Source organism: Nymphalis io, chromosome 1 (assembly GCF_905147045.1).
Source record: "Nymphalis io chromosome 1, ilAglIoxx1.1, whole genome shotgun sequence".
Classification (NCBI taxonomy): Eukaryota; Metazoa; Arthropoda; class Insecta; order Lepidoptera; family Nymphalidae; genus Nymphalis; species Nymphalis io.
Genome location: NC_065888.1, coordinates 6,723,264 through 6,750,431, shown reverse-complemented (window position 1 = coordinate 6,750,431; position 27,168 = coordinate 6,723,264). Strand labels below are relative to the sequence as shown.

The window sequence follows — 27,168 nt, the reverse complement described above, 5'->3', positions numbered from 1 at the left end:
TTATTGATAAATTTAATTGATGAATAATTAAAAATTAACTAAACAAATTAACTTGAAAAATGGGAACTGCTGCTAGCATTCCTGTCACTATTCCACGTGCTGAAATTAATCCGTGTAACCTTAATTAATGGTATATATTAAGTCCTCAATGTAAATTATGTTTTGTAGATCATAATCATTTCAATAATTATCAAATAATATTACAAAACATTTTATATAGAATTGAGATTTAGTATTGTCCCAGGGACTTTTTCTTTTTAGTAAGCCACTGATGCCTTGCTTTATTACATTTTATACCGATTATTACGTAATATTGCAGAATATGGTAGACATTTTATGATTATTTAATTCAATATCCACACATAAGAGCAGAAATTTAACTTAATGTTAAATATTAATCTCATGTTTATGTATATTTTCAAATAATCCACTAAAACCAGTTTTTTTTTTGTATTAAATATTCATTGTATAGGATTAAAGCTAGAAGAATTTAAATAATATGTTATGTCAATGTTTTAAAGACATAATAAAAAAGGTCGTACAGGACGTATATAAATAAAATAGAATATTTCAATTTAATAAAATTAATTTGCAAATCTTTAATCTGAAATATTTAATTTATATTAATATTATTTATTGCGTAAATATTTGAAAGTACGAAAACGATAATCAGCTGCCTGGGTAGCGGTGGAAAGATTGTCAGCTGCTACGCTACCTCTCAACCAAATCTTTACTGCGTCAGTCAATGACATTGTAAAATTTCATCCAGCGTACTGTACTTTATTTTACATATTTTTATACAAGTTCATGCGACCAGCTGATGCATAACCCCCTCTCCACGATGCAGCTGACGAGTTTTTTCCAGCTTAGTATTGTGTTAACTATCCATGAAAACGTTTCAGCCGGCGTACTATAACTTTTTTTTACGACTTTCGTAACCTCTTACAGCCAAAACCCACCACAGGTGCGTCAGCTGACTGACGAGAACTATTGTTCTCGAATGACTAAGTCATTAGTCGTAGAACCTTTTAATAAAAAGCACTAAAGTCATAACATATAAACACAAATTAGCGGTGCCTGCCTGTATTTATATCAGATCTTCAGTTAAAAACCACGTATTCTATTTAATGGCATCTCGTCTCAACATAGCGGCAAGAAAATGAAAGATGAAAACTATGTATTGGTTAGTTCTTCGATTATTTTTATCAGGTCAATCGAGATCATATTTCTAAATAATAGTTTATGGTATGAAGTACTTTACATTTATGGAATTATATTAACAGAACGTAAGAAATATATCCAAACAGCTGTCTAGTAATTAAATATATAGGTATATTTATTAAATACCTGATGATGTCAGACAAAAGTTTTATTCATACTAAGAAACAAAATTACCAAAAATTTTTAAATACACTCAAATTTTATGGCCCGCTTTTTTCCTTAATCTTGATGTAATATAATTTTAATACGTAATTAAATATTAAAATAAGTATTCAGAAATTCCGTATAAAGGATTGTGAGACGTTAATTATTTACATAAATATAAAAGACACCTTTGATTATAATATATCCATGATAATGAAGATTTTCTCAGTCGTTGGATTATTTGTTAAATTATCATATTATTATTTAAATGTCAGTATAATAGGTCATGGTCGGTAACGTCTGATGGTGTCGTTAATACTTCAACTTATCATATGTATATCCACATATATAACCTGTTTACTTAAACATTGTCTATGGGATATCAAGTTAGTTGAATATGTATTTCATTTAAACAAAAAGAGCATTCCGATTTTTTTGTTGGTCGTTGTCGCTAGAATGTAGCTTTTAATCCTGTCAGATAAATATTCAAAAGTCGTTAGGAAAAGCCTAATTAAATAAAGAATTATGTTATTTACGTTAATAATGGTCCAAATGATGTACAGGCTATGTTGGTACTATTTTATAGTCAAAACAGTCATATTCTTGATCCTGCCACTTACAGCTAGTTTGCTTAGAAGTGACAATTCAACTGTGTGCATATAATGATTCGTATTACAAATTTTGATAAAAGTAAGTGTCAATATAAGCGATGATACGACAGTAATCGCTTATTACATTAAACTCATTTGAAATTAAATAACAGCCTAACTACTCCTAGCCTAATAACTCGTAGTACACTGAAAAAATACTTAGCTGGCATCTCATAATATATATATTATTAAGTATATTTTTTCACATAAGTTATATTTACACTGCGTTTATAATATTTATGTTGAATAATATCTTAGTTGATCTATTTTAATAATGTTTGTAATAAATTACTTTTTTATATCGTGTTTTTTATGTTAATGTATTTTATTTTTATATATTATGATATCATCGTAATATCGCCTACGCTTCCCTTCGCTTAAAGGTTGACAGGAAAATAATACCTAATGCGTCAAGTTAGCGTTTTATTATCTAATCTAGTATTTAATGTTTTTAAATTTTATTTTATTAATATAAATTGTTCAAAAGAATGAATAAAATTTAAAATACTATTTGATACTCGTATTATCGCCAAAAGTTTGTGCAAAATTTCAGCTTAATTGATCGAATCTTGAAACTAGTTCAGTTTTCGATCAGAAGATTCGATCGATTGAGATTAATTTGAACCGCACATGAAAACACGTCAAGTAAATTTAAAAAACATTATAAGCTAAATCAAGAATAACCGTTTATTTCAAAAATTAAAATAAGACATACTGGTTTGTATTGTCAGCGGCACCATAATTGTGTGGTAAAATTTCGCTCAACTGGTTGAGTGGAAAACTTTAAGCAGACAGTTGCACTTGCAACCCAGATAATTATAATTGAAGCACTCCCACACCGCGTTAAGTTAAACAAAAGCTTGCAAACTGATTATAATAATTATTATAAGTCAATTAATGAATAGTGTCCTGTGGAATGGTTGAGCACACACAGATTACGAAACGTACTTATTTGAACAAAATATATAACAATGTTATTCAAAAAGGTCGAAACTTTCCATAGTAAATGAGTAAATTGACATAGTCATTCAATTTACTTTAATTACATCTAACATGAATAAAACCATTCCTGAATTATTGATTTTTGCAATACGTTCTATAATCTTATATACGATCTTATATAGATGTATTCAGTTCCTTAACAATACAAATTTCAACAATAATTTACTTGTCAGCAGGACACAAAAACAAGTATCATTTTATGGTTATTAACAATTAACATTTTAATTTGCTCAGATTCGTGTTTTATTTTTTCCCATTCATTTATTAAACAAACGTTATTAAACCTAATGTATTAAAAACATATTACAATATTTTTCTAATACAATAATGATAACTCTTCTTTACAATTGAGGTCTACAATATATGTATTACATATGCCATGCCATTTTCTAATATATCTGTTATGCTATGCACTACAAGCAGTTCTGGATAGCGCTAACCGATAGGAACCTTTACATTCGGTAGCCTCTATTATGAATGAAAAAAGTACTCAAACTCATTCCTAAAAATGAAATAAAAAACTACATAAATCTTTTTTCTAAAGATTGTGTTGTCTTATAAATTGAATAAAAAAAAAATAATTAAATTTGTATCATAAGGCGGAGATGGCCCTGTGGTAAGAACGCGTGAATCTTAACCGATGATCGTGGGTTCAAACCCGGGCAAGCACCACTGAATTTTCATGTGCTTAATTTGTGATTATAATACATCTCGTGCTTTACGGTGAAGGAAAACATCGTGAGGAAACCTGCATGTGTCTAATTTCACTGAAATTCTGCCACATATGAATTCTACCAACCCGCATTGGAGCAGCGTGGTGGAATAAGCTCCAAGCCTTCTCCTCAAAAGGGAGAGGAAGCCTTAGCCCAGCAGTGGGACATTAACAGGCTGTTACTGTCTACTACTGTCTACTGTATCATAAATTCTAATTTGAAATTAATTAGTCGTTTATTACCGATTCGGAACATGGATAAAAAAATAAGTAACTCAATAAGCATATCCTAAATTTTCTTCTCTTTTTAAACCGTAATATCCTAAAAGGCTCCATATAATAGTGACAAATAATAAACCAGAAGTATCCTGAAGTATAAAATTACTCGAGTATCCGTTTTCTAATAACACTGCCTCCCCGTTATTTAGACATATAGATGTTGTATTTGAAGAACATTCTGGAACAAAGAAAGAGTAAATTCAAACGTACATAGTTGCTATTAGTCCCAACATAGGTGATGATAAAATTATTTACCAATACCACCTTATAACACCAAATTTCTGATTCTGGAAAGTCAATAAAAATAATTCCTTTCTTAGGCAATATATTCATTTCGATTAAATATTAGTTAGAATAAAAATATGTTGCGGACAAATTAAGCTTTGCTTATTAATAAATTTAATTCTTATGTTAAAAAAACTTTAAAAAAATAAGATTATGTTGGTAATAAAAAAAATAAGATTGTTGGTCAAAAAACAGACAGGATATATAAATTAATTGCTACGATTTTATAGTGCTTGAATGAGTTTCACTGGTGGCTTTGTGCAAGCTCGTCTGGGTAGGTACCACCCACTTATCAGATATTCTACTGCATAACGGCAGTACTTGATATTGTTGGAACACAACGTAGGTTGGTTGTAGTTGGTTTGAAGGGTGAGTGAGCCAGTGTAATTACAGGCACAAGGGACGTAAAATCTTAGTGCCCAAGGCTGGTGGCGCACATCGTACATGGCCAATGTAAGCCATGGTTGACATTTCTTACAATGCCAATGTCTAAGAGCGTTGGTGACCACTTACTATCAGGTGGCCCATATGCTCGTCCGCCTTCCTATTCTATAGAAAAAAGAAGTTTTCTCTATTTTTATTTGATTTGATAGTTCGTAGAATAAAGCTTTATAGATAATAGTACAACTTGGAAATGAATCGATTGCCTCTGGCAGTTCAAGAAATGATTTTATTAATGTAAGCATAAAAAAATATTATATAAAAAATCTACTGAGTTTCTATCGCGAGTTGTCTCAGGACTAAGGTGTTATTTTCAAATCCAGTGGTAGATTTTTATACCAATCGGTTACATCACAGTGTCAACAAACATTACCGTCAATTTTAGGTTTAAACAACATTACATTAGGTTGTATTGTTCTTAGTTGTCAGGAGTGATTCAGAGTTATCTTATTTAAATATCTTTTTAGGAATGTTATATGTCACTAATACTAATAATATGTTTAATTTGTTATAAATGTAACGTAATATCTTATGTATCCTTTTTTTACAGTCCACAAAAAAAATATTACTTCGTAAAAAATTATGTTAAAACAAAATGAATATTCGATAATTATTTTATCAATAACGCAGACCATATCAACCTTATCAATTGAAAAGATTGGGTCAGTTCGATTTCGAAAAACAGTACTATTTTTTTTTAATTCAACTTTTACAAAAGCGTTACATTCGAAATGAACTCAATTATAACTGGTTTAACCAATAAACGTACAAACAAATTATTATTTCTCTTTAACGGTCAAGGCTTGCTATTTTGAGGAGTAAAAATCGTTGACAAAAATTACGATACCAATTCAGGCAATTTGGTTGATATTTTCAGTTGAACAGCACGGTATAATTCGCTCCAATCCTTCTCTTTTTGATGAGAAAGATGCCTTTGCCCAGCTGTGGGTTATACTCACGTTGTGGGTTATTTATTAATTAGGAATATACTTTTATAAAAAAAAGTGAAAATAACGGTAAACTTCTCTTCATAATTTCATTAAGAATTAGCATTCGAGTTTAATGGATTAATTATAATTAAATGTTAATTCAGAAATAAACATCTAATGACAGAGACATTCACATATTATAACATTATAAGTACGATAGCAAGAAAACATCAAAATTTAAAGGTGTTAAGCAGCAGCGTTTCTTCGAAATAATAAATCTAAGTTTTTAACATTCGATTACAGTCTCTGCATCAGCTACGTAAAAAAATACTACTGCTATATAAAAAAACATTAATGACCGCTAATTTTAAATAAACTAGTCTTCTCAAACGAGCGACCAACCTCACTGGCTTGAAATATTTGTTAACCTTGAATCATAATATTAACTAAAGAAAACAAATTCGACTCACCAATCCAGTCAATCTGACGCCAGTAAACGTTGCTGAGAGCATCCAATCCGTAATAAAAATGCGAGAAGTACTTCAGCGGATAAAGCCAGAGAGGGAGGGATGATATCCGGAGGAAGGCACCAGACATGAGAAAGAGAGGGAGGTCTGCACAGGGCATCACGTCACCCATCATACCCGTCGAAATGAAAAGAGCTCCCATGCCTAGGCCTGATAACAGAAAGTAATATAAAGGTGACTTATGATATATTTATTTATATTTTTACAATTTACGTTTAAATCTGGTATCCGTTTGTAATGTAAAAAAAAAATAGTAAATATTTATCTACAATCGATTTTGAGGAAACGCCTGGGAGACACGACCTTTTCTTCCCGTCCCGTCCCCTATTAAACTTTTTACTAATTACAATATTTTTGGTCTCTCCATTCGTTATATGGCATGACATTTTCATGTTTTTATGTTTTTCATATTGAACACAATTAAATTACCTTATAATAATGTTAACAATTTCATCTCATATTTTAAAATGTTTATTTATCGAAACGAATTGATAAAACAAGCCATTTTAAAAATTATACCAAACTATAATCTACAAAATACAAAACTATAATCCAAAAGAAGAAAAATAATCCGTACGAATCTTCAATATCCTGTTTAATCTTAAATATTGTTTGCATATAAATATCTACTCATTTTAAAGTTCATAAATATTTATTTAACATGAAAAAGCAATTTTATTTATCCATATATCTCAATAAAGCCTGTTTTCAATTGCCGAATATATATAATACCTTATCCAATTTATTTATATATAAAAATAACAAATTATTTTTGAATTATTGAATTAATAGTGATAGCAACCACGCCTTGAGTATAAACATATATATACATTATTTATTATTTATTGTATTAAGATTGTTGTCAATAAAATTAAAAAAACAGAAAAAATATGACAAAGAATTATAGGTACGTGTTAAAATAATACGTACTCTACCTATGTACGAGTAAGTATGTGCTGCAGTAGACCAGCACGGTGGTTTAAGCTTCGAATGATTATCCATTAAAAGACTTTGACTTTTTAATAAGATTATAAATAAACCATATTGCTATTATCCTTACCATAAGCAGTAGAAGCGATGGCCATTGCGATAAGGGAAACTGTAAATTTCACCGCAGTGAGTAAATGGTTCGGCAGATCCACTGCTAATGTCGCGATTGCGACATACGCGATGGGCCATATTATACACCGAGGCACCTTTACAAAAATGATTACAATATTCAAAGTATACATTATCAAATAACCAAGTTGTATTCATAGAGTATTTAGCAAAACACATTTACATATAAAAATCAAAAACATATGAATAACTTTAGTTTAAGACGTTGTTTGCGTAATGTAGATCTAGTTTATATTTAACACACACAGATTTCCGTATATTGTACGTGCGGACAAACATTTATTAAACATTATATATAAATTGTTTCTAAACTGGATTATAAATGCGACGTGAAACTAAAATGTCAACGAAGTATTTCTCTTTCATTTGTATCTCTGTTTAGGTTATGCCTTTATATTCTTTCTTGTACATAGACAATTCATCTACATTTTAGTAGATTACTATGACACGTAAAATAATCTAAATAAAGTCATATGTAATCTCTAGTACATCTCGTCGTCGGCTGTCAAAGTCGGCTGGTTAGGTATCACCCATTAATTAGTAGTACTACTAAATATCAACACTAATTATTTGTATATTCCGGTTTGAAGTATGATCAAGTGAGTTTGGATCGTTCGGTTGTCGGCGCTTCGATGTTACGAGAAATGGTTTATATTTTTTTCAATGCCAAAATCTATGTGAAGTGGTATCACTTCCTTTTAGGTCTAGAGCCGAGATGGGTCTAGAGCCGAGATGGCCCAGTGGTAAGAACATGTGAATCTTAACCGATGATCGTGGCTTAATTTGTGATTATAATTCATCTCGTGCTTTACGGTGAAGGAAAACATCGCGAAGAAACCTGCATGTGTCTAATTTCACTGAAATTCTGCCACATGTGTATTCCACCAACCCGCATTGGAGCAGCGTGGTGGAATAAGCTCCAAGCCTTCTCCTCAAAAAGAGGAGAGGAGGCCTTTAGCCCAGCAGTGGGACATTCACAGGCTGTTACGGTTACGGTTACTTTAAAGGTTTCGCAATTCATGTGTTTACTATAAAGGCAGAGCAAACGTCAGATAGATTAAAAATGATAAGTAAACGAAAGTTATAAAATACTTACTAATGTTAAAAATCTGCTAACATAGAAGCTGGATGCCGTATAGATGCCTGCTTCTCTTTTAAACAAAGTTAGGTCGCTCTCAAAAGCGTACAAAGCGGAATATGAGACGCTGAATGAAACCTCAGAGCAAATTAACCAGAGAAATCCTCTAAAATCTTGGACGCCTTTCTGTGTTGTACCAGATATACCAATATAACATGTATTTATAATGAGTGAAGATATTACCTGCAAATAAAATCAGAATATTACTTAAAACTAAACAGTTTGTAATACATTAACGCAAAACATATCAACTATGTGATTAGATGTTCCATTCGCATTAAAAGATACACATTATGTATGTGTGAGCGCCTAAACACATGTGTAATGCAGATTCATGCTAAACTTAATTTAAAATGTTAAAATATTTTAAAAACGGACGTTTTATAAAAACCATATTTTAACGACTTCATAATATGTTATCTTTTTAAAATCGTTACGTTATCACAAAACAAAACAAATTTTATTGAAATAAATAATTTACTCATTAATAATTAAATATTATTCATACTTAAACGGTTTAATCCGTTCTCCACCTATAGCCTAGTCCAATCAAAGAATGAGTAAAGACAAAGAAACAACTTTGGCATTGAATTGACAGTATCAATTATGGATTCGTAATAAAAAAGGAGTTTTCGGAGACATCAGCTAAGTTCCTGGAACTTTCTAACGAAAATTAAAGTTGATTTAAGTAGTCAAGTAGAATTGTGATCTATTAAGAATAAATTTATATATTAATCAGGAACTATTTATAGTGTATAATTATGTAGCAGATCCGAGCTATTAGCAAACCCCATGGAAAATGTTAAATGACTAAAGATTATTTAGGTGGATATTTAGGATTATTTTACTGGTGGTAGAGCTTTGTGCAAGCTCGTCTGGGTAGGTACCACCCACTCATCAGATATTCTACCGCAAAACAGCAGTACTTGTTATTGTTGTGTTCCGGTTTGAAGGGTGAGTGAGCCAGTGTAATTACAGGCACAAGGGACATAAAATCTTAGTTCCCAAGGTTGGTGGCGCATTGGCTATATAAGCGATGGTTGACATTACTTACAATGCCAATGTCTAAGAGCGTTTGGTGACCACTTACCATCAGGTGGCCCATATGCTCGTCCGCCTTCCTATTCTATAAATAAATAAAGGTCTACTTTAGTATATGCTATGTTCGATTCCCACAACCAGGACAGAAATTTGTGAGCATGAACATATCTGTTTGTCATGAGTCTGGGTGTAATTATCTAAATAAGTATGTATTTACAAAAGAAAAGTAGTATATGTAGTATATTAGTTGTCTGGTTTTCATAGTACAAGCTGTGCTTAGTTTGGGATCAAAGGCCGTGTGTAAATAATGTACCAGGATATTATATATTATTATAGAAAAGTGTAGTTCTTCGACTTTTTATTTTACTTGTTCGACTTGTGAGCAAAAAGTTAATACTAAACCTACTCCCAACGATAATCTCTGATTAGCTCATTTGATAACTTTAAAAACATAACGAAAAATTCATAGTTATATTGAATAATACTCACTGTATTTAGAAATAGCTGAAAAAAGTAGTTCTTAATGTTGCCCTTGAACACGAGTGATGACCGCCATAACAAGAGCTGCACTTGTCTGAACCAGTTCCTTCGACACCTGTGAAATTAAAGACCTAATTTTTTTATGAAATTCAAGAGAATTTCCTTTATAAAATATTGGTCACTAGTTTCAACTTTTAAATTATATTTAATTGGGACATTGAGATCTGTCTTGACGAGCCATTTAGATCTTTTTCACCAAAAAGCAAAGAATAATTTATAAGTACAATTGTATTGGTAAAAAATAAACTAAGAATAACCTCTTTATTATATTTGAACAATGACAATTATTTTTTATATAAGATATTGGCAATGCAATCAATCTAAATTAGAATAAAAAGTAGATGGGCATGTTTAGGCTTCCTTATTCAAAGGGTATTCTACCATATTACGCAGCCTAGGCCGTCTTATTTTATATCTGCGTGTATTTCACATGGTTGTTCCAACTGACATGGTGCCTTAATAGCCAGTTGGAGTTGTTTTGAAATTAATTAAAGTTTAAATGTTCACATACAGCATGTAATCGTGGCTGCTATCACGACCAATACATAACTGTAATAATAAAAAGTCAAAGTTCTTAGACCTCCTGCCCGACGCAATAACGGTTACTCATTTAAAAAATCATTAATGTTATAATTCCAAAACCTTTGTTGTAATACAAAAATGTTTTCAATTGTATTAAATATAAAAACAGTAAACCTGTAAGGTTTTATCATTCTCAAAAACTCTAAAAGGTGAATATTAAATCATAAAATAGCTGTAATTTGTACAAGAACAGTATTGCGCAACATTGCACAACTCTGGAGGTAACGTCGCATACTATACTATCATTACAAAAACATAGCTAGTTAAAAACCTATTAGTTATACGTAATTATGATTTAAGTATGAGGATATTCTGTCACCAACAGCAAAAAAATATATATTAATTAAATTGTAATACCGATTTCTTATGTTCATCGACCTCTAACTTTTTGTAGGCCTTTAGAGTTTTGAAACAAACATAATCTGATTACGACCGGCTTATATGTAGATGAGCAGACGAAACAATTCTTAAAAAATACTCTTTAAAATAGATGTTTTATCACTTTACAAGAAATCGTTACGAACATTTATATTAATTAAATAACTGCTAAAAACAATGTTAATGTTATCAGCATTATCGAAATAAAAAGGATATTTTGTCAAAGAAAAACTTGAAAATAATATCTTCAATACACTTCAATAAAAAAGCACGTTAAGTGGGTATTTGCAATACCTGCACATGTCAATAAAATGGTACAAGCGAGACTTAAACAATAAAATTATTGTTCCAATTAATTAGGTAAATAATTCTGTCAAAAATTTTAGAAATAACATCAGATATTCCAGTCTTTTACTGGTCAATTTTGGATTATTTCGAATTAACATAAAAAAAAACAAATAATCAAAATGTTATAGTATAAATAAGTGCATATGTAGGTATATAGTTCGTAGCGATACAGTGTAAACGGGCTTACCCGTGTAAGTCTCGCTGCGCCGCTACGGAACCAGTTTCGTCTTCATCCACGCAACGGTTAGTTTCCAGACCATAGTTTTTATTACTCAAGTCCATGGAAATGGCCTTCATATAAAATTCCGCTGGATTGTAGTTCTGTGGACAGCGTAGGTTGAGTCTGTGAATCATTTGAAAAACATACATCATAATCACATAACAAATCTATGAAAAACACATGCATGATGTTTATTATTTGGAAATGAAAATTTTCATTATTTTCGATATAAAAACAGAAAACACAACTTTTATTTGAAGGACACTACAAATGTTCAATGACATTGGCTGTAAGTTTTTGATAATAAGAAACCAGCGATGTAGCAGTGTACTGGAACAAGTTACAAAGCTTCTTCTGAACAAATGATAAGATTATTGTCAATATTGGCGAATATTATATCGTTTAGAATAAAAGGTCCAGTCTAATGCAATGCCGAGTCCAATTTTAATATTTTAGGATCTGAGAGCTCTACAAAGGAGTTCTTTTTTTTATAGAATAGGAAGGCGGACGAGCATATGGGCCACCTGATGGTAAGTGGTCAAACGTCAAACGCCCTTTGACACTGGCATTGTAAGAAATGTCAACCATCGCTTACATACTTTTACTTACTACGCTTACTACTGATGAGTGGGTGGTATCTACCCAGACGAGCTTGCACAAAGCCCTACCACCATTAGTTCAGCATTTTGATGTGAAAAATCTATATCTATTTACTGGTAGTAGGGCTTTGTGCAAGCTCGTCTGGATATGTACCACCCACTCATCAGATATTCTACCGCAAAACAGCAATACTTAATATTGTTGTGTTCCGGTTTGAAGGGTGAGTGAGCCAGTGTAATTACAGGCACAAGGGACATAAAATCTTAGTTCCCAAGGTTGGTGGCGCATTGGTGATGTAAGGAATGGTTAACATTTCTTACAATGCTAATGTCTAAGGGCGTTTGGTGATCACTTACCATCAGGTGGCCCATATGCTCGTCCGCCTTCCTGTTCTATAAAAAAAAAAAAATCTATAGGTACCGAAAGCGCGTCAGCTTTGACACTCAAACAAAACACTCAAAACACTCAGACATGACACTCTCTTAATAATAGAAATGCTTCATCAAGTAGAATATGCTTCATCCTATAATTATATTATTATAATATTTTATTGTTAAACTCTATGTTTTTATTTATTTTATCACAATGACCATCAATTACGAAGTTTTACATCTGCCGGAAGTCCCTTGACGGCCACGTTTTTTAATATTAATAAAATATTTTACAATTTTATTTGTATTTTTTTTATTATGATGATTTCCAGTCGTAGGATTTATTAGTTATAAAAAATAAATTATCAAAAACTAACTCTGAACATTTTGACATTAGACATAGGCTTGAACATTAAACAAAAAAGAGAGTGAATAATTTATTGGATATATTTAACAATAATTCTATGAAACATAAATTGACTTGGAAGTGAAAATTTTTATTCAGAAAGTGGGGGTATATATATAAATAAAGTATATAATAAATCAAAATTGCTAATCTTTAAAAAAAATACAGTCTCTGCGGCGCTGTTGCGATGAGAAGACTACGAAAAAAAAATTAACAGTACATTATACTAATTATCTTTTTTTTTTTTTTTGTTTTTTTTTTTTTTTTTTTTTCAGCCTTTTGCCGTCCACTGCTGGACGAAAGCCTCCCCCATAGAACGCCAACCATCCCGATCTTGGCCAGTCCGCATCCATCCCGAACCTGCCACCTTTTTTAAATCGTCGGCCCATCTTGTCACAGGGCGTCCTACACTACGTTTGCCTAAGCGTGGTCTCCACTCCAACACGTGTCTGCTCCATCGGCCATCAATGCGCCTGGAGACATGACCAGCCCACTTCCACTTCAGCGAGCTAATTCTAAGCGCGATGTCGGTGACTTTAGTTCTCTGGCGAATGTCCTCATTTCGGATTCTATCTGCCAGAGAAACCCCAAGCATCGCGCGTTCCATTGCTCGCTGAGCGACCCTAAATTGGTGGACCTGTCCTACGGTAAGTGTCCACGTTTCGGCACCGTAAGTCATTACAGGTAGGACGCACTGATTGAAGACCCTGGTCTTAAGCGACTGTGGGATCGACGATTCAAAAATATGACGTAACCTCCCGAATGCCGCCCAGCCCAAACGTATTCTTCTTTTAGCCTCCTTCTCAAAGTTGTGCCGGCCAAGTTGTATAGTTTGGCCCAGGCAGATATATTTCTGCACAACTTCAAGTGGAGAGCCATTTACGACCACTGGTCTCGGGGATACATGACGGTTTGCCATAATTTTGGTCTTTTCAATGTTCATCCCGAGACCTACTTGTCTTGAAGAATCGCTCAGGCTGTTTAGCATCTCTTCCAAATCCTGCAGAGTCTCCGCCATGATGACAATGTCGTCGGCAAATCGCAGATGTGTAATGTGTTGGCCATTTATATTAATGCCGCGTCCGTTCCAATCGAGCGTCTTGAAGACGTCCTCCAATGCATTGGTAAAGAGTTTCGGTGATATTACATCTCCCTGTCTTACCCCGCGATGCAATTGGATTGGTCTTGTGCTCTGATCTTGTACTTGGACGGTCATGGTTGCGGCTTCGTACAAACACTTTACCACCTGGACATACCGACAGTCAATTAGGCATCCCTGCATGGATTCCAGAACAGCCCAGGTCTCGATGGTATCGAAGGCTTTTTCGTAGTCCACAAACGCTAGGCATAGAGGCTGATTATATTCCTCGGTCTTCTGTATTATTTGCCTTAGTGTGTGTATGTGGTCTACGGTACTGAAGCCTTTTCGAAACCCAGCCTGCTCCACGGGTTGGAAGTCATCGAATTTTCGGGCAAGACGATTCGTGATTACCCTCGAAAACAATTTGTAAACATGGCTTAAAAGTGAAATGGGGCGGTAGTTTTTCAGAAGAGCTTTATCGCCCTTCTTGAAAAACAGCACCACCACACTTCTGCTCCATGTCTTCGGTGTTATACCATTGTGGAGGACGGAATTAAAGATGTTAGCCAGCACTCTCTCAGAACTGGTGTGCCTCCTGCTTTGAGAAGCTCTGAGGTAATTCCGTCATCTCCTGGAGCCTTTTTGTTTCCAAGTTGCCCGAGAGCAATCCTAATCTCGCCCAAATCGATGTCGGGAAGATCGTCTGATAGATGGCGTGTTAGTCTGGCTTGTGGGTCATCCGCACTGTGGGACTCAGGTGGAGATACTCGTGATGAGTATAAATCGCCATAGTACTTTTCGACTTTAGCTAGAATCTCTGGTTTTGAGGTGACGGTTATGCCTTGTATGGTTCTGAGTTTTGTCAGGTGACAACAGGAGGTATGTGACTTTGCAAAAACCTTTGAGCCCCTATTGAGTGCTATAGCATCTTCAATATTCCGGGTATTCGCTCGTCTTGTGTCACGCCTTGTTAGTTTTTTAACCTTCCTGTTAAGTGCCTGACACTCAGATGGCGTCATGTTCTGCTGTTCTCGTCTCCTCGTCATCTCGTTCAGAGTTTCGCCTGAGAGCTTCGACTTACGTCCATTGCTCTTTTGTCGAAAGTAATTCTGGCCTACCTCGCGGATGACACGCACCAGACCGTTGGTGGCGTCGTCAATGCCCTGCCTGGTTTCCAACATGGCAAATCGGTTCTGTAGTTCCAGCTGGAAGCTTTCGCAACCAGCTTCGACCTGAGGCAGAGTTGGTCTAAGAGTCGACTTCATTAACCGCGATCGTTCTATTTATTTAGTGTTAATATTCAGGGTGCTTCTTACCAGGCGGTGATCACATCCAGTGTTTACCCTGTTGATCACGGAGACATCCCTAAATATTTGGCGCTTATTGGATAAAATGAAGTCGATCTCATTCATCGCTATGTTATCGGGGCTTCGCCAGGTCCACTTCCTTTGGGGCTTTTTCTGGAAAAATGAATTCATCAGAAATAATCGCTGAGCCTCGAGGAAGTTTACCAGCATTTGTCCCCGATGATTTCTGCACCCATAGCCGAATTTCCCTACCCTCGATTCACCATCTTCTTGTACTCCCACTTTGGCATTGAAGTCACCCATAACAATTGTGTAGAAGGTATTGGTACGAGACATAGCTTTCACTATGTCTTCGTACATGGCTTCGACCTCTTCGTCAGTGTATGTAGACGTTGGGGCATACACTTGTATAACCTTCAAGGCATACCTCTCGGTTATCTTTAAGGCAAGGTATGCCACCCTCGCCGACACACTGCCAACCTCCACGACATTGCATCTGAGTGACTTGTGGATCAAAAAGCCGACGCCACCTTGGGATGGTTGGTGTCCTTCTCGGAAGTAGAGTAAGTGACCGGCATCTAGTGTCATCGTGTCCTCGCTCTGTCTTCGGACTTCTGATAGACCTACTATATCCCAGTTAATACGACTTAACTCTACTTCCAATTCTGTCAGATGTTCGTCCAGCCGCAGAGAGCGTCCATTATACGTGGCCAGAAACAGTCGCCGTTTGTGGTACCCTGCCGTAGCCCGGGGATTCTTAGCACCCCCCATCGCACCGTTACCATGGCCGGTACCGTGGCCAGGAATAGTGTGATTACCGGGAATTGGGGGCCGTGAATTTTTGTCGTCGCTCATAGGGGGGTTTTTGCCTTAGTCACCACGCTTGGCAGGCGGGTTGGTGACCGCAGTGGCTGGAAATCTTTCACTAATAGCGCTGCTGCCCGCTATCAGGATTTGCATTTTCGGATTCCAGCATTTGTGTGGTTATACCGCCACGATTTCGGTCGCCAGAGCCTCGTTCGTTGATTAGCAGGATGTACCACGAGCAGGTGAGGTTGACGGTAGAGAGCCTAGGTTGTTATCAGCTCCCCTTAAATCCCTCAGCTCCCCTTAAATCCCTTATTATCTCTAATCCCTAATTATCTTATTATAGTTTAAAAGAAGTATATCATATTATTCAGATTAATTTGAAAACTTTGAAGATTTCATAAAAAGAGATTGATCAAGATACGGGCGTGTAAAGGACGCGAGGGTGAAATCTGAAATTCAGCTAAGGCTTTGATTAAAGGCACTCCGAAAATTACGATATATATGCGAACATCTCATACTATATATAAGATTAACATACCAAAAAAACTGACCTCTCAAATGTTTTTTTACAATCCTCTTGTGATCCATGAAACAGCAATTTTCCTTCAGCCATCAATGATATGGAATTGAACTCCTTAAAGAGATCTGATGAAGGTTGATGTACTGAGCAGATTACTATCTTTCCACTTATTGACAATGCCTTTAAGACTTCTACCACGAGAACCGCGTTATAACTATCAAGACCTGTTGTTGGTTCATCGCATATCAAGATTTCAGGATTTGATAATAGCTAAAATGTGTTAAAAAAGTATTGATGTATGTGTTATAGCAGTAGTATAGTATTTAGTAGTTATTATGATAACTTAAAAAGGCAATGAGTGACTTAAGTTACATAATTCCAGTTACTATCAGTTAGCCAAATAGTCAGCTAGATATTATCGTTTTGTCGATTTGTGTATATTAAAAAAATACCTATTAGATTTTGAAAACAAATAATAAAACTTCATTGATTCTTTTACCAATTACTAAATTAAATTTTGTTGAAAAATAAAACAGTTATACAGTGAATGTTTTTGACTTTTTAATTTCCCCACAAAAATGCTTAAAGCTAAATAATTTCAAAACATCATTTCCTTACCGAAGTAGCTAAGGAGAGCAGCCTTCGTTCCCCACCTGATAGCGAACTTATTGGCGAATGTTTCAGCGTCTCCAACTTGAATTCGCGAAGGAGTGATTTTAGCATTTCTTTGTTAGATGATTTACTAACACTGCCTAATTTCATTTCTGTCTGAAATAAAATTAGATATTATTGTGCTTAATTCTAATATTAAAACTATACCCAGAGATCAACAATACTATTTTAGATTGGTTAATAGATATTATTCTATACCAGCCAGAGCTAAGGGCATTCTTAGAACCTTAGATCTCAAGGCTAGAAAGGCAAGCAGAGGCAGTCCAACCATTGCAACGTCTGGCTAGAGTATTTGGAAGATGTTCCGTGCCGATGTACCGCTGAGCCTAAACGTTGTCTATATGTACTTTCTCAATTTATTTTATATTTTTCCTGCGTATCCTAATTACTTCCAAATTCCTGGAGCATTCTTAACTTTCGTAAGGTATGAATATGTATTATATATTAAGGATAATTAATGTTTATTCATACCGCTATATGGATTGGAATAGGGAAAAACATATTTCTTACCACACCCTAGATTAACTATATTATGCATACTAACCATAAACACCAAGTGCTCCTCAACACTAAGACTCTCCACGAAAACATCGAATTGTGGTACAATGTCCACCAAACCCTGTACATCTTTAATATTTTGACCATTCACTTTAATCGTACCGCTATACGGAAGAGTACATTTTCCAGCCATTGTCATAAGAAATGTTGTTTTGCCTGCACCACTGAAAAAGTAACACATCTTTAAAAAAAGGGGAACCCATAAACATTGAATACTGGTTAAAGCCAATTTTTTTAAGGTTTTTAAGGGTCGTTCTTTTATATATTACATTAAAAAAAACTACCTTTATATTCAAGCAGGTGAACGGGCTAGGGCCCATAGACATTGATGCTGTAAGAAATATTAACCATTTCTTGGATTACCAATGCGCCGCCAACTTTGGGAACTATTAAGAAGTAATGTCCCTTGTGCCTGCAGTTACACTGGCTCACTCATACTTCAAACCGAAACACGACAATACTTAGTATAGCTGTTTGGCGGTAGAATATCTGAGGAGTGGGTGTTATTTGCCCAGACGGGTTTGCACAAAGCCCTATCACAAAATAAAATCGAACGACGCCGATTGCACGTCAATCAGAATTTATACCATTCTGAAAACATGATTAACACATTATATAGATGTGTAAAACTAATTAAATGTTAGAGGGTGATTGAAAATTAAATGTTGACTGACGTTGACAGCAGTGTTACATGATCAGCTATTTGATGAGCCTTTCAAAAACCGACCGTTATTGAAGTAATAGGATTAATATAATCTCCTTACCTCGGTCCGATTACTGCGACAAACTCCCCTGTTTTCATATAAACTGAAACTTTAAGAAATGTATTAGTAAATTGTTGTTTTTATAAGGTAACTGACTCTATTTTATATTTTATTCACCATTGTCCAAAACAATCACAGCTGGTTTGGAAGATTTTCGCCGCCACCATGATTTTTCTTCTGAAGTCCATACTTTTAAATTCTTCACTTTAATAACGACATCGTTCTTGGAATATGTCTTTGTTGAATATAAAATAATAAAAATTATATAAAATATACTTCTCATTAAAAAAAATTGAAACACCTCAGGCAAAATATGCGAAGGCAAATACAGTTAGAAATTAAACAAAAAAAAAGGTTTGCACTTGAATGCAGTTCAGTAGCTATATAGTGTATTTTTTTGTCTGATTTTTCAAAAGTAGTCTGGTTCCTACCACATTTTCTACGATCTATTAAGGTTAATAGACTATCTCAATAACTAGAGCACAGTCTATAAACTGACGAGATGCTCTCTTCTGCGGGCGAAATATTTTTTATATAATGCTTATTTGATATCTCTGACATTTATAAACAAACTACTAATGTATTCCTGTAACTAAATTGTATTAATTATATCAAAACATTTTCCTGTTCGTTTCTCGAATGGAAATTCAAAAATGTTTTATTTCAAATTATTCACACCAATTACATTATAAATAGTAGACTATAGTCAAAGTCAATTAACATCTATTAATATTTTTTTTTAGAATTAATTTGATTAAAAAAATAAAAGGATTTGAATGTGTTTTATTAAAAAAAATTATAGCTTTGTTTGATAAGATTGCATGCACTGCATTAAACAAGTCCTACCATCTAATTACCAAATTGACGCCAATATTAAAAAGCGATATTTTAAATCTAAATTTATCACGAAGTATACCTTAGTTAAGTTTTTTAATAGTCCATGTTAAGCAAAATTGATATTAAGGAACAATTTGTTTTATTATGGTTCTTATTTAACTACGTATTATAAATCAAAATTCCCCGCAGCGTCTGTCTGCCAGTACACGATAAATTCAAAAACTATCGAATAGATTTTCATACGGTTTTCTCCAATGGACGGAGTTATTCATAAGGTAGGTCTAAACCTACCTTATGAATAACCTTATGAACAACACCTAAGTGTTGAGTTAGGTATTCATTACGTATTGTTGAAGATGTCGGAAAAAAAAACATCCATGGGACCCTTTATTGGCGCGCGCCGTGACCGCGTAAACAATATAGTTAATATGTATACACACATAATATATAAACGTTTGATGTAAACCCTAATTCTACCCGTGCAACGCCGGAACGGGTAGCTAGTTAAATTATGTAAGACAATTTTGTGTAATTTAATACGTTTAATACCTACGCATATTTCTACTTCATTATTTATATCTTGTCATAGTTTAAGATTGTTATTGACTTGGCGTCGGAATAGGTGATTTATCTCAAGACAGTAAAGTTGAAAACTTGACCTCACTTCGTGTTAACTTTTTTGTGGGTGTTGATTTAATGCTGCCTATCAATCACGAAGGTGTATTTTAAGTATTGCCTAATGAAAAAAGGTTACTAAAAAACTGTAATGAAAAATAATAATGTAAAAAGAATAATTGCCGGCAAATACTACACGTATTATTTACAACACAGAACGTATCATACATTGGTTGTTGTGCCGTACCGTAACGGCCTGTGAATGTCCCACGTTTTTTATTGGTTGTTGTGCGCGTTGGTGGAATACACATGTGGCAGAATTTCACGATATTTTCCTTCACCGTAAAGTACGAGATGGATTATAATCACAAATTAAGCACGTGAAAATTCAGTGGTGCTTGCCCGGGTTTGATCATCGGTTAAGATTCACGCGTTCTTACCACTGGGCCATCTCGCCACTGGACCATCTCGTTTTACTTAAGACGATATCCTACTAATCCGTTCCGGTACCAATTCCGATTTCCGATTTCCAACTGTGCAGAACATGTTATGCATTTTCTATTTCATCACTCTTGTAATCTGATTGGTGAGAGGACACAGAACAATCGACTTACATGCTTATTGAGGTACGGAATTATAAATACTGCCAAGTTCTAAGCTTCGGGCTGTTACAGAAAATGTAGATACTTTTTTATACTCGGGGTTCGAACCGAGGACCTCAGAATCTGCAGCCGTAAGAGCTAGCCACTAAACCAACGAAGCAGTAAAAGTTAATTATACTATTATTATCATAGAATAAATATTAATATATTTACTGTAATTTATCTAAGATAATAATGTACAAATATTAAATCTAACACGAACAAAGTGAGACCATCATGTTTAAAAACTTAAACTATCCAAAATTAGACACAAAACAAATATTTTAACGACAATCGCTTGCTGTAAAATTGCAAGCACTTTGCAGTTGCACATAAAATACATTTGCTGAACATTCCGTGTGGATATATTGTATGTTTGTATTCTAGTCTTATGAAAATAAATTTTCAGTGACAATTAGGGCTATACCAATCCAATTCGAGGGCAATAAACTTTTAGAATCCTAAGGTACTCTTTGTAAACTGCTTTTCAATACATTTTGAACATTTTGTTCAAAAATTGTTATATTTAGAGAAATGAAAATTAGCAATGTAATTTTTTTCGTATTTTTCTAATTATTATGTTGTATAATTAATTCTCACATTACGTTATTATTTTTATTTTATTTCTTGCCTGAAATCTATTTAACAAGTAACTCAGTGTAATACACCGAGTTGCTTCCCTAAAAACCCTTAATTAACACTTATTAATTATATTATTATCAGCTTATTTACTTATTTATTCAACAAGAAATGCTCAGATATCAGTCGGCTTCGTGATTTTGATGCCATATTAATAATGGGAACCCTTTCCCGGTAACAAACATATGTGAAACTTGATTAAATAATAATGATTAACTTTTCATCAAATCGACTTTAGAGTTAATTTATAGAGTAGAAGCTGCCTTAGGTCGAGGACTTATAACGCGAAATTGATAATGTCTGTTAAATAAATTTGCAAACAAAGTAGCATTTTGATAGCTTTTACATAATAAATATAGCTTTTATATGGTTTTATAATATTCTTGAGACTGACTGTACCCTGGGAGGCATCCGAGTTTATCATTTCAACAGTTTGTTATTTATTTGTATGTAAACGAAAGGACCATGACATCTGATAACACAGCTTACATTGTACGTATAATTACATATGTAACCTACTGATTCATAAATGTTTATTAAATGTCATTATTAAACTATGCTTAACCTTTTTCTTACAAAGTAGATTTGTCTTTGAAATAACATAATTAAATAAGATTTAATGAAGATAAAGCCTTGTATAATAAAAATACATAAACGTGATCTAACCTAAAATTATTTTTATCTGAATAAATTCAAATGTCAGTATAACATTTTAAGTTACTAATACAGTCTTCGAAAATATCTGTTGATTTGATTTGTGTGCGCCATAATTGGTATAAATCATTAAATGTCCTTTAAGTAGATTTGGTGCGGTACTAAGCCTGAATGCTATTTTTCGGATCATACAATATTCTGTCATACAGGAAAATAAAAAATAAAAACTATTTCAATTGTGTTTTCAATGTAATATGTAAATTGTTAAACATATAAAACTGTACATACCTCTTCATCCATTGTCATTTGTCAATACCAAAACGTTTACTTAATTAACAACACAAAACTGTTCTTGTTCACAAATTTTAGTAAATGTGAAAGTATTCTGACTACAGCGACATGTCGTATAAACGCTGTTTGTATGAGATAAAATGAGATAAAAACCCATCTCTGAGTTGCATGTAAACATAATATTATTTTGAGTGAATACAACGCGAATGTAGGGGACATTCACGTTGCATTCACGCCCATTTAATTATAATATTTCTTAATTGGATCTTAATTTTGGACATCGTAACTTATAGGTTAGAAAATAATCAACGCGAGTAATTGCTAGCGATTGTGTCAAGGTAAATTGTTAACTGTAATTTGATAATGACAAAATAATAATAATAGTTACCTGGTATTAATAAATTTTTTTCTTAGTGAGTTAAAATGTGAGCAACATCATAATTTATATAAATAATGGTTTTAAAAAAGCTGCGACCATATACAATGGACAATAATTCCTTAAAATATTTTATAATTATTTAGCATGGATATTGACAAGTGACATTAAATTTCAAAGTTATCTTTTTTTTCGCTGGAAAAACGCATTTACGCGTGCCCCCCACATGAGGTGAGGCCGCCGGCGAGTCCCACATACACGGGTTTGAAGGCGCCGGAATACCCTCTAAAAAACCAGCGGTGCTCATTTTGTCTTGTCGAGGGGACGTCACAGGATCGCTTACGCATCCTACCGTGATGTTACATAATAAATATACAACCCAGGTTCCTTCAAACGAGGCGTGAAGAGGCATCTTGCGAAGGCCGCTAGTGCAGAACGTTTTTCCCGTCTGTACTGGCCGTCGTCGCGTTTGGACTCTACTACCACTTACCATCAGGTGGAGTAGAGTCATTTGCCCTCCCGGCGAATATAAAAAAGACGAACCGACGGTTGGCCCGCTTAAGCGACCCTCCATTCCTAGGGGGTTCCCGGGGTACGGAGTACGCCCCTAACCCAAGCGGCGCTTACACTGGGGGAATAAGGGTGCGCATAGCGTCGGCGCCTCCTCCCCGGTCTTCTTCGGAGCGGGTCAGCGGCGGCTGACCTCGCCTCACGCTCTTGCTCCGCGACCTCCTTCTGCAACATGACACTCTCACAATAAGAGACCATCTCTATCCAACATCTGCCAAGCATAGCGTTAATCACGCTCGACAGCGAGAGGTCTCCGCCAACTATTGCCGCCAGGGTATGCCTCTGGGGCCCCCACGCAGCACACTCGTGGCAGGAGGGTGATATCTCCCGCCTCGCTATCCCGGCAGCCATGTCCGGCAGCACCTGCGTCAGCCTAAACGTGACTGTGCCGCTCCATCTTGTTACCCAGAGATTCAAGTGGGGGCGGACCACTTTCGCTAGGCCTGCTGATGGGGATCCCAGGTCCTCCCCCATCTGCGAATCAGAGTTTGTTGGGCTACAGACCTGATTCGCCCCACCTCTGCTGATCCTGGACGGTCGCCATTCGCCCTAGCTTCGGATTGCTCTCATGAAGTGTCGCCGCCGTCCACGACACCGTACGGTAACCTCGAATCGCTCTCACCGTTATAACTCTGCGGCTGCGGTCTCCGCAGAAGAGCTCTATTACGAGCGGTGCGAGCGTCCACCCATATGGTTGCACCATATAGCGCCATGGAGCGCAGTACACCAGCGTATAAGCGCCGGCATGGTGATTCGACATTAACACATTAGGTAGTAGGCGGTTCAAGGCGGCGGAAAACTATTGTAGAAAATTGTTTTTATTTTAAATATTTATACAAAAATCAATTATAATAAAAACACATAAAGCTATTTGTTCCGTATCTAATCTCTGTTCTCTATCTGGTCGTTTCTAATCTTCGTTTAATAATGGGATTAATTTTATTCCCTTATAGTTTGTAAGGGAATAAAGAGTGCACTTGTTTTAGCAAATAATTGTACAATCTCCTACGCAGCTTGCAGGCTATTTCACTTTTTAATGTATTATAAAGAGCGTTTAATCTTTTCTTAATGTTTTTTTTTTTAATCTCTGTTAATCGTCTCGTCTATATGACAGTCATAGCGTCGGCGTTTTATTTTATCATGTTTATTATTCGTCTTTCTTGATTATTCGTCTTCCTTCTAAGTAATCATTATACTTCAAACATTAATCATCGCTGTTAAGATAACAAGAAAAAAGAATATATTTGTATAACAAAGGAGTCTTATATTTTAAAACTGATAAAATTAATCATTGAACCAATGTTTTAATGCTTGGCTGACGACGTTTCTTATCGTATTCGAATCTGTTATTAATTCATTAATGGGTTATTGGGTCAAAAACTAATAACGATATATTTTATTCATAAAATCTTTTTTGAGATCATCGGCCAAGGACGTAACATTTATGGTTCTATTATAATTATACTATGCACTGAATAGAGAAGACAATGGATACAGCGCGTTGATTTTAACCGAAAGCGGGTTAAAATCCAGACACACACTATCGAGATTTCATATGCTTATTTCATGTTTATAGTTAATCTTGTGCTCGTCGAAGAAACCTGCATCTGACAGGTGTGAATCTGGTACATGTAGACGAGAGAAGGTCATTGCCCAGTAGTGTGAAAATACTTTAATATAGACTACGATTAATTACGAATTTCACTGATACATTTTCATATGGTTACTTAGGTATATATTTTGTAGAAATCATAACTTTTTTCAATTATATATACTTTAGTAGTAAACTAGATTAGGAGTATTTTTAGTTTAGTTAGTGTCGTGTTTGATTAAAAGTAAAATAACTGCAATTAACCGAATCATATTAATATTTGATTTACATTTTCGTTTCATTCTACTCTTATATATTGATACAAAAATTCGTTAATTAGATTAGTTGGTATTGCTACTCAGCCGTCCTTTAACGGTCGAATACTAGTGACATTCTTAGCATTATGATCAGATAAATGTTACATAATGCGACGCGTTCGCCGAAACAAGATCGTTAATATTTTTGAATAGATTTAATTTAAATTATTTATTGTATGTTTTGTAATAACATTAAAAGATAACGAATTCATAGAATAGTTTAGAATAAAATTAGTAACTATATAAAAAACAAATAGTTAATAAAATTTGTTAATTTGTAAATGTTATGTATAAAAAAATAATTAGAAAAATATATTATAATGACTAATTCCAATAATATATTTTTCACCAATTTAAACTTTAACGTACAAAGTTATTTACAAACCGAAACAAATACTTAAGTAAGAGTATTTTCAAACAACCTATTCAACTACCTGTTGAAATATGTCAAAACTATAAAAAGTACTACAAACTGTCTATAATCTTATCTCGATATCTTTCATAAGAATTAATGCCATGCTTATTTTTCGAGTTCGAAACAACAACAACAAATTTTAGAACAAATTTGATTACCATACAAAAGGTTATAGTGAGTCAACCTTAAAAGATAGACAGAACTTTTCAAGAAAAACAAACTTAACCGTTTACGCAGCGCACGCAAAGGAAGCTCTGAAAAGGAATAAATTTTCCCCGTTTTTGCAACATTTTTCGTTCGAAATGACATTTTATGCTTTTTATTTTAAAATTACACTCTCTTCATCACAGATCAACAGCCACAACAGTACAGCCAGTACACACAGTTCAGGCAGCGAGTTACATTTTTATTGTATATATAGATAATTCAACGAATGTATTATTTTATTATGTATGTTTGTTCATTCACGTCCTAATAGAAAGCATTAAGGCAAGAAGAGCATTGAAAAAAAGGGACAATTTCTGAAAGGCTAAAATTTTAATTGAAGTTAATATTCAACGTAAAACTATTAACGAGAAAGAACAACTAAGTGTGACAGTTTCAAAAACACTTCCAAGTCCATCTATTTGCCATTAACCACTTAAATATTTCATTATTATGCACGATATTGTAACTTTATGAGTCAACCTTTATAATTGTTCGGGCTAATCTCGACGCAGAAAACAGTTTGATAGTGGATTGTAATACCAACCGCGTTTATCACAAATTTAACTAGCCTAAATATCGATACAAGCAATGTCAGTCACATCTTATTTCCCAAGGCGCATTGACGATGTAAGGAATGGTAAATATTCCTAACATCACCAATGTATATGTACGGCAGTGACCTCTTACCACCATGCCTCCCAGAATACCTAACTATTTTGATGCCTTATATTGTGTAATGATAATTTTTGGATAATGAGTGATGCTTTGAAACTTTTTGTTTAGTTAATAACACTTCTACTCTTCTTAACGCAGAAGATACGAAACAAATTATTCATAAAAATTATTGGTCTATTGACTAGTTAATAGGTTGGCTGTTTTGTTTTAAGCTTATTGTAATATTTTACCACCTTAATTAAGTATTATAAAACAAAGTCCTTAAATAAAAAACCCGGATGATTTATGAAGAAGGTTTAGATGTATAAGACATTATGGTTTTGTGTAGGCGGGCTGAGTTATGACGATAATTGTTAAAGATGTCGGTAAAACTCATGCCGTCTGGGAGCTTCACTGGAGTGCGCCGCTTAAATCAATAGAGCTTTATATCTACCAATATATATTTTTATGTAGACCATTATTCCTGCTGGGCGAAGGGGTTATGGGTAGCTAGTTCATAATAAAACACTAGACTAGAAGACGAAGACCTCTTCAGGGAATTTATGCATGGAAAATAGAACTGTAGCGATAGGCTGTTTATGGCATAATTAAATTATTTTTACAAAATATTGTCTATTGATTTACTCTTTTAATAATGTATAAAAATATCTTGAAAAAAAACCGATAGTATCTTGTGTTGAAAAGGAAATCAAACG

At 34.2% G+C, this 27,168-nt stretch overlaps 1 protein-coding gene across 1 annotated transcript; it reads right to left on the bottom strand.

Annotated features, from left to right (window-relative positions):
• Nucleotides 1-2,521: 2,521 nt before the first annotated feature.
• LOC126769009 (protein brown-like) lies at nucleotides 2,522-22,465 on the bottom strand. Its single transcript, XM_050487549.1, has 12 exons — nucleotides 22,320-22,465; nucleotides 18,763-18,880; nucleotides 18,646-18,694; nucleotides 17,868-18,045; nucleotides 17,270-17,419; nucleotides 16,683-16,921; nucleotides 11,524-11,679; nucleotides 9,978-10,083; nucleotides 8,406-8,630; nucleotides 7,251-7,386; nucleotides 6,134-6,340; nucleotides 2,522-4,186 (listed from the first exon to the last, which is right to left on the bottom strand). The coding sequence occupies exons 1-12, from the start codon at nucleotides 22,335-22,337 to the stop codon at nucleotides 4,005-4,007; spliced, it is 1,764 nt and encodes a 587-aa protein (XP_050343506.1). The 5' UTR covers nucleotides 22,338-22,465; the 3' UTR covers nucleotides 2,522-4,004.
• Between the last annotated feature and the right edge of the window lie 4,703 nt (nucleotides 22,466-27,168).

Coding starts and splice junctions, on each gene's coding strand:
- LOC126769009 (XM_050487549.1), bottom strand. Junction 18,695..18,762: donor TGTGATTGTTTTGGACAATG/GTGAATAAAATA, acceptor CATTTCTTAAAG/TTTCAGTTTATATGAAAACA. Junction 16,922..17,269: donor TGCTCTCCTTAGCTACTTCG/GTAAGGAAATGA, acceptor AACACATTTTAG/CTATTATCAAATCCTGAAAT.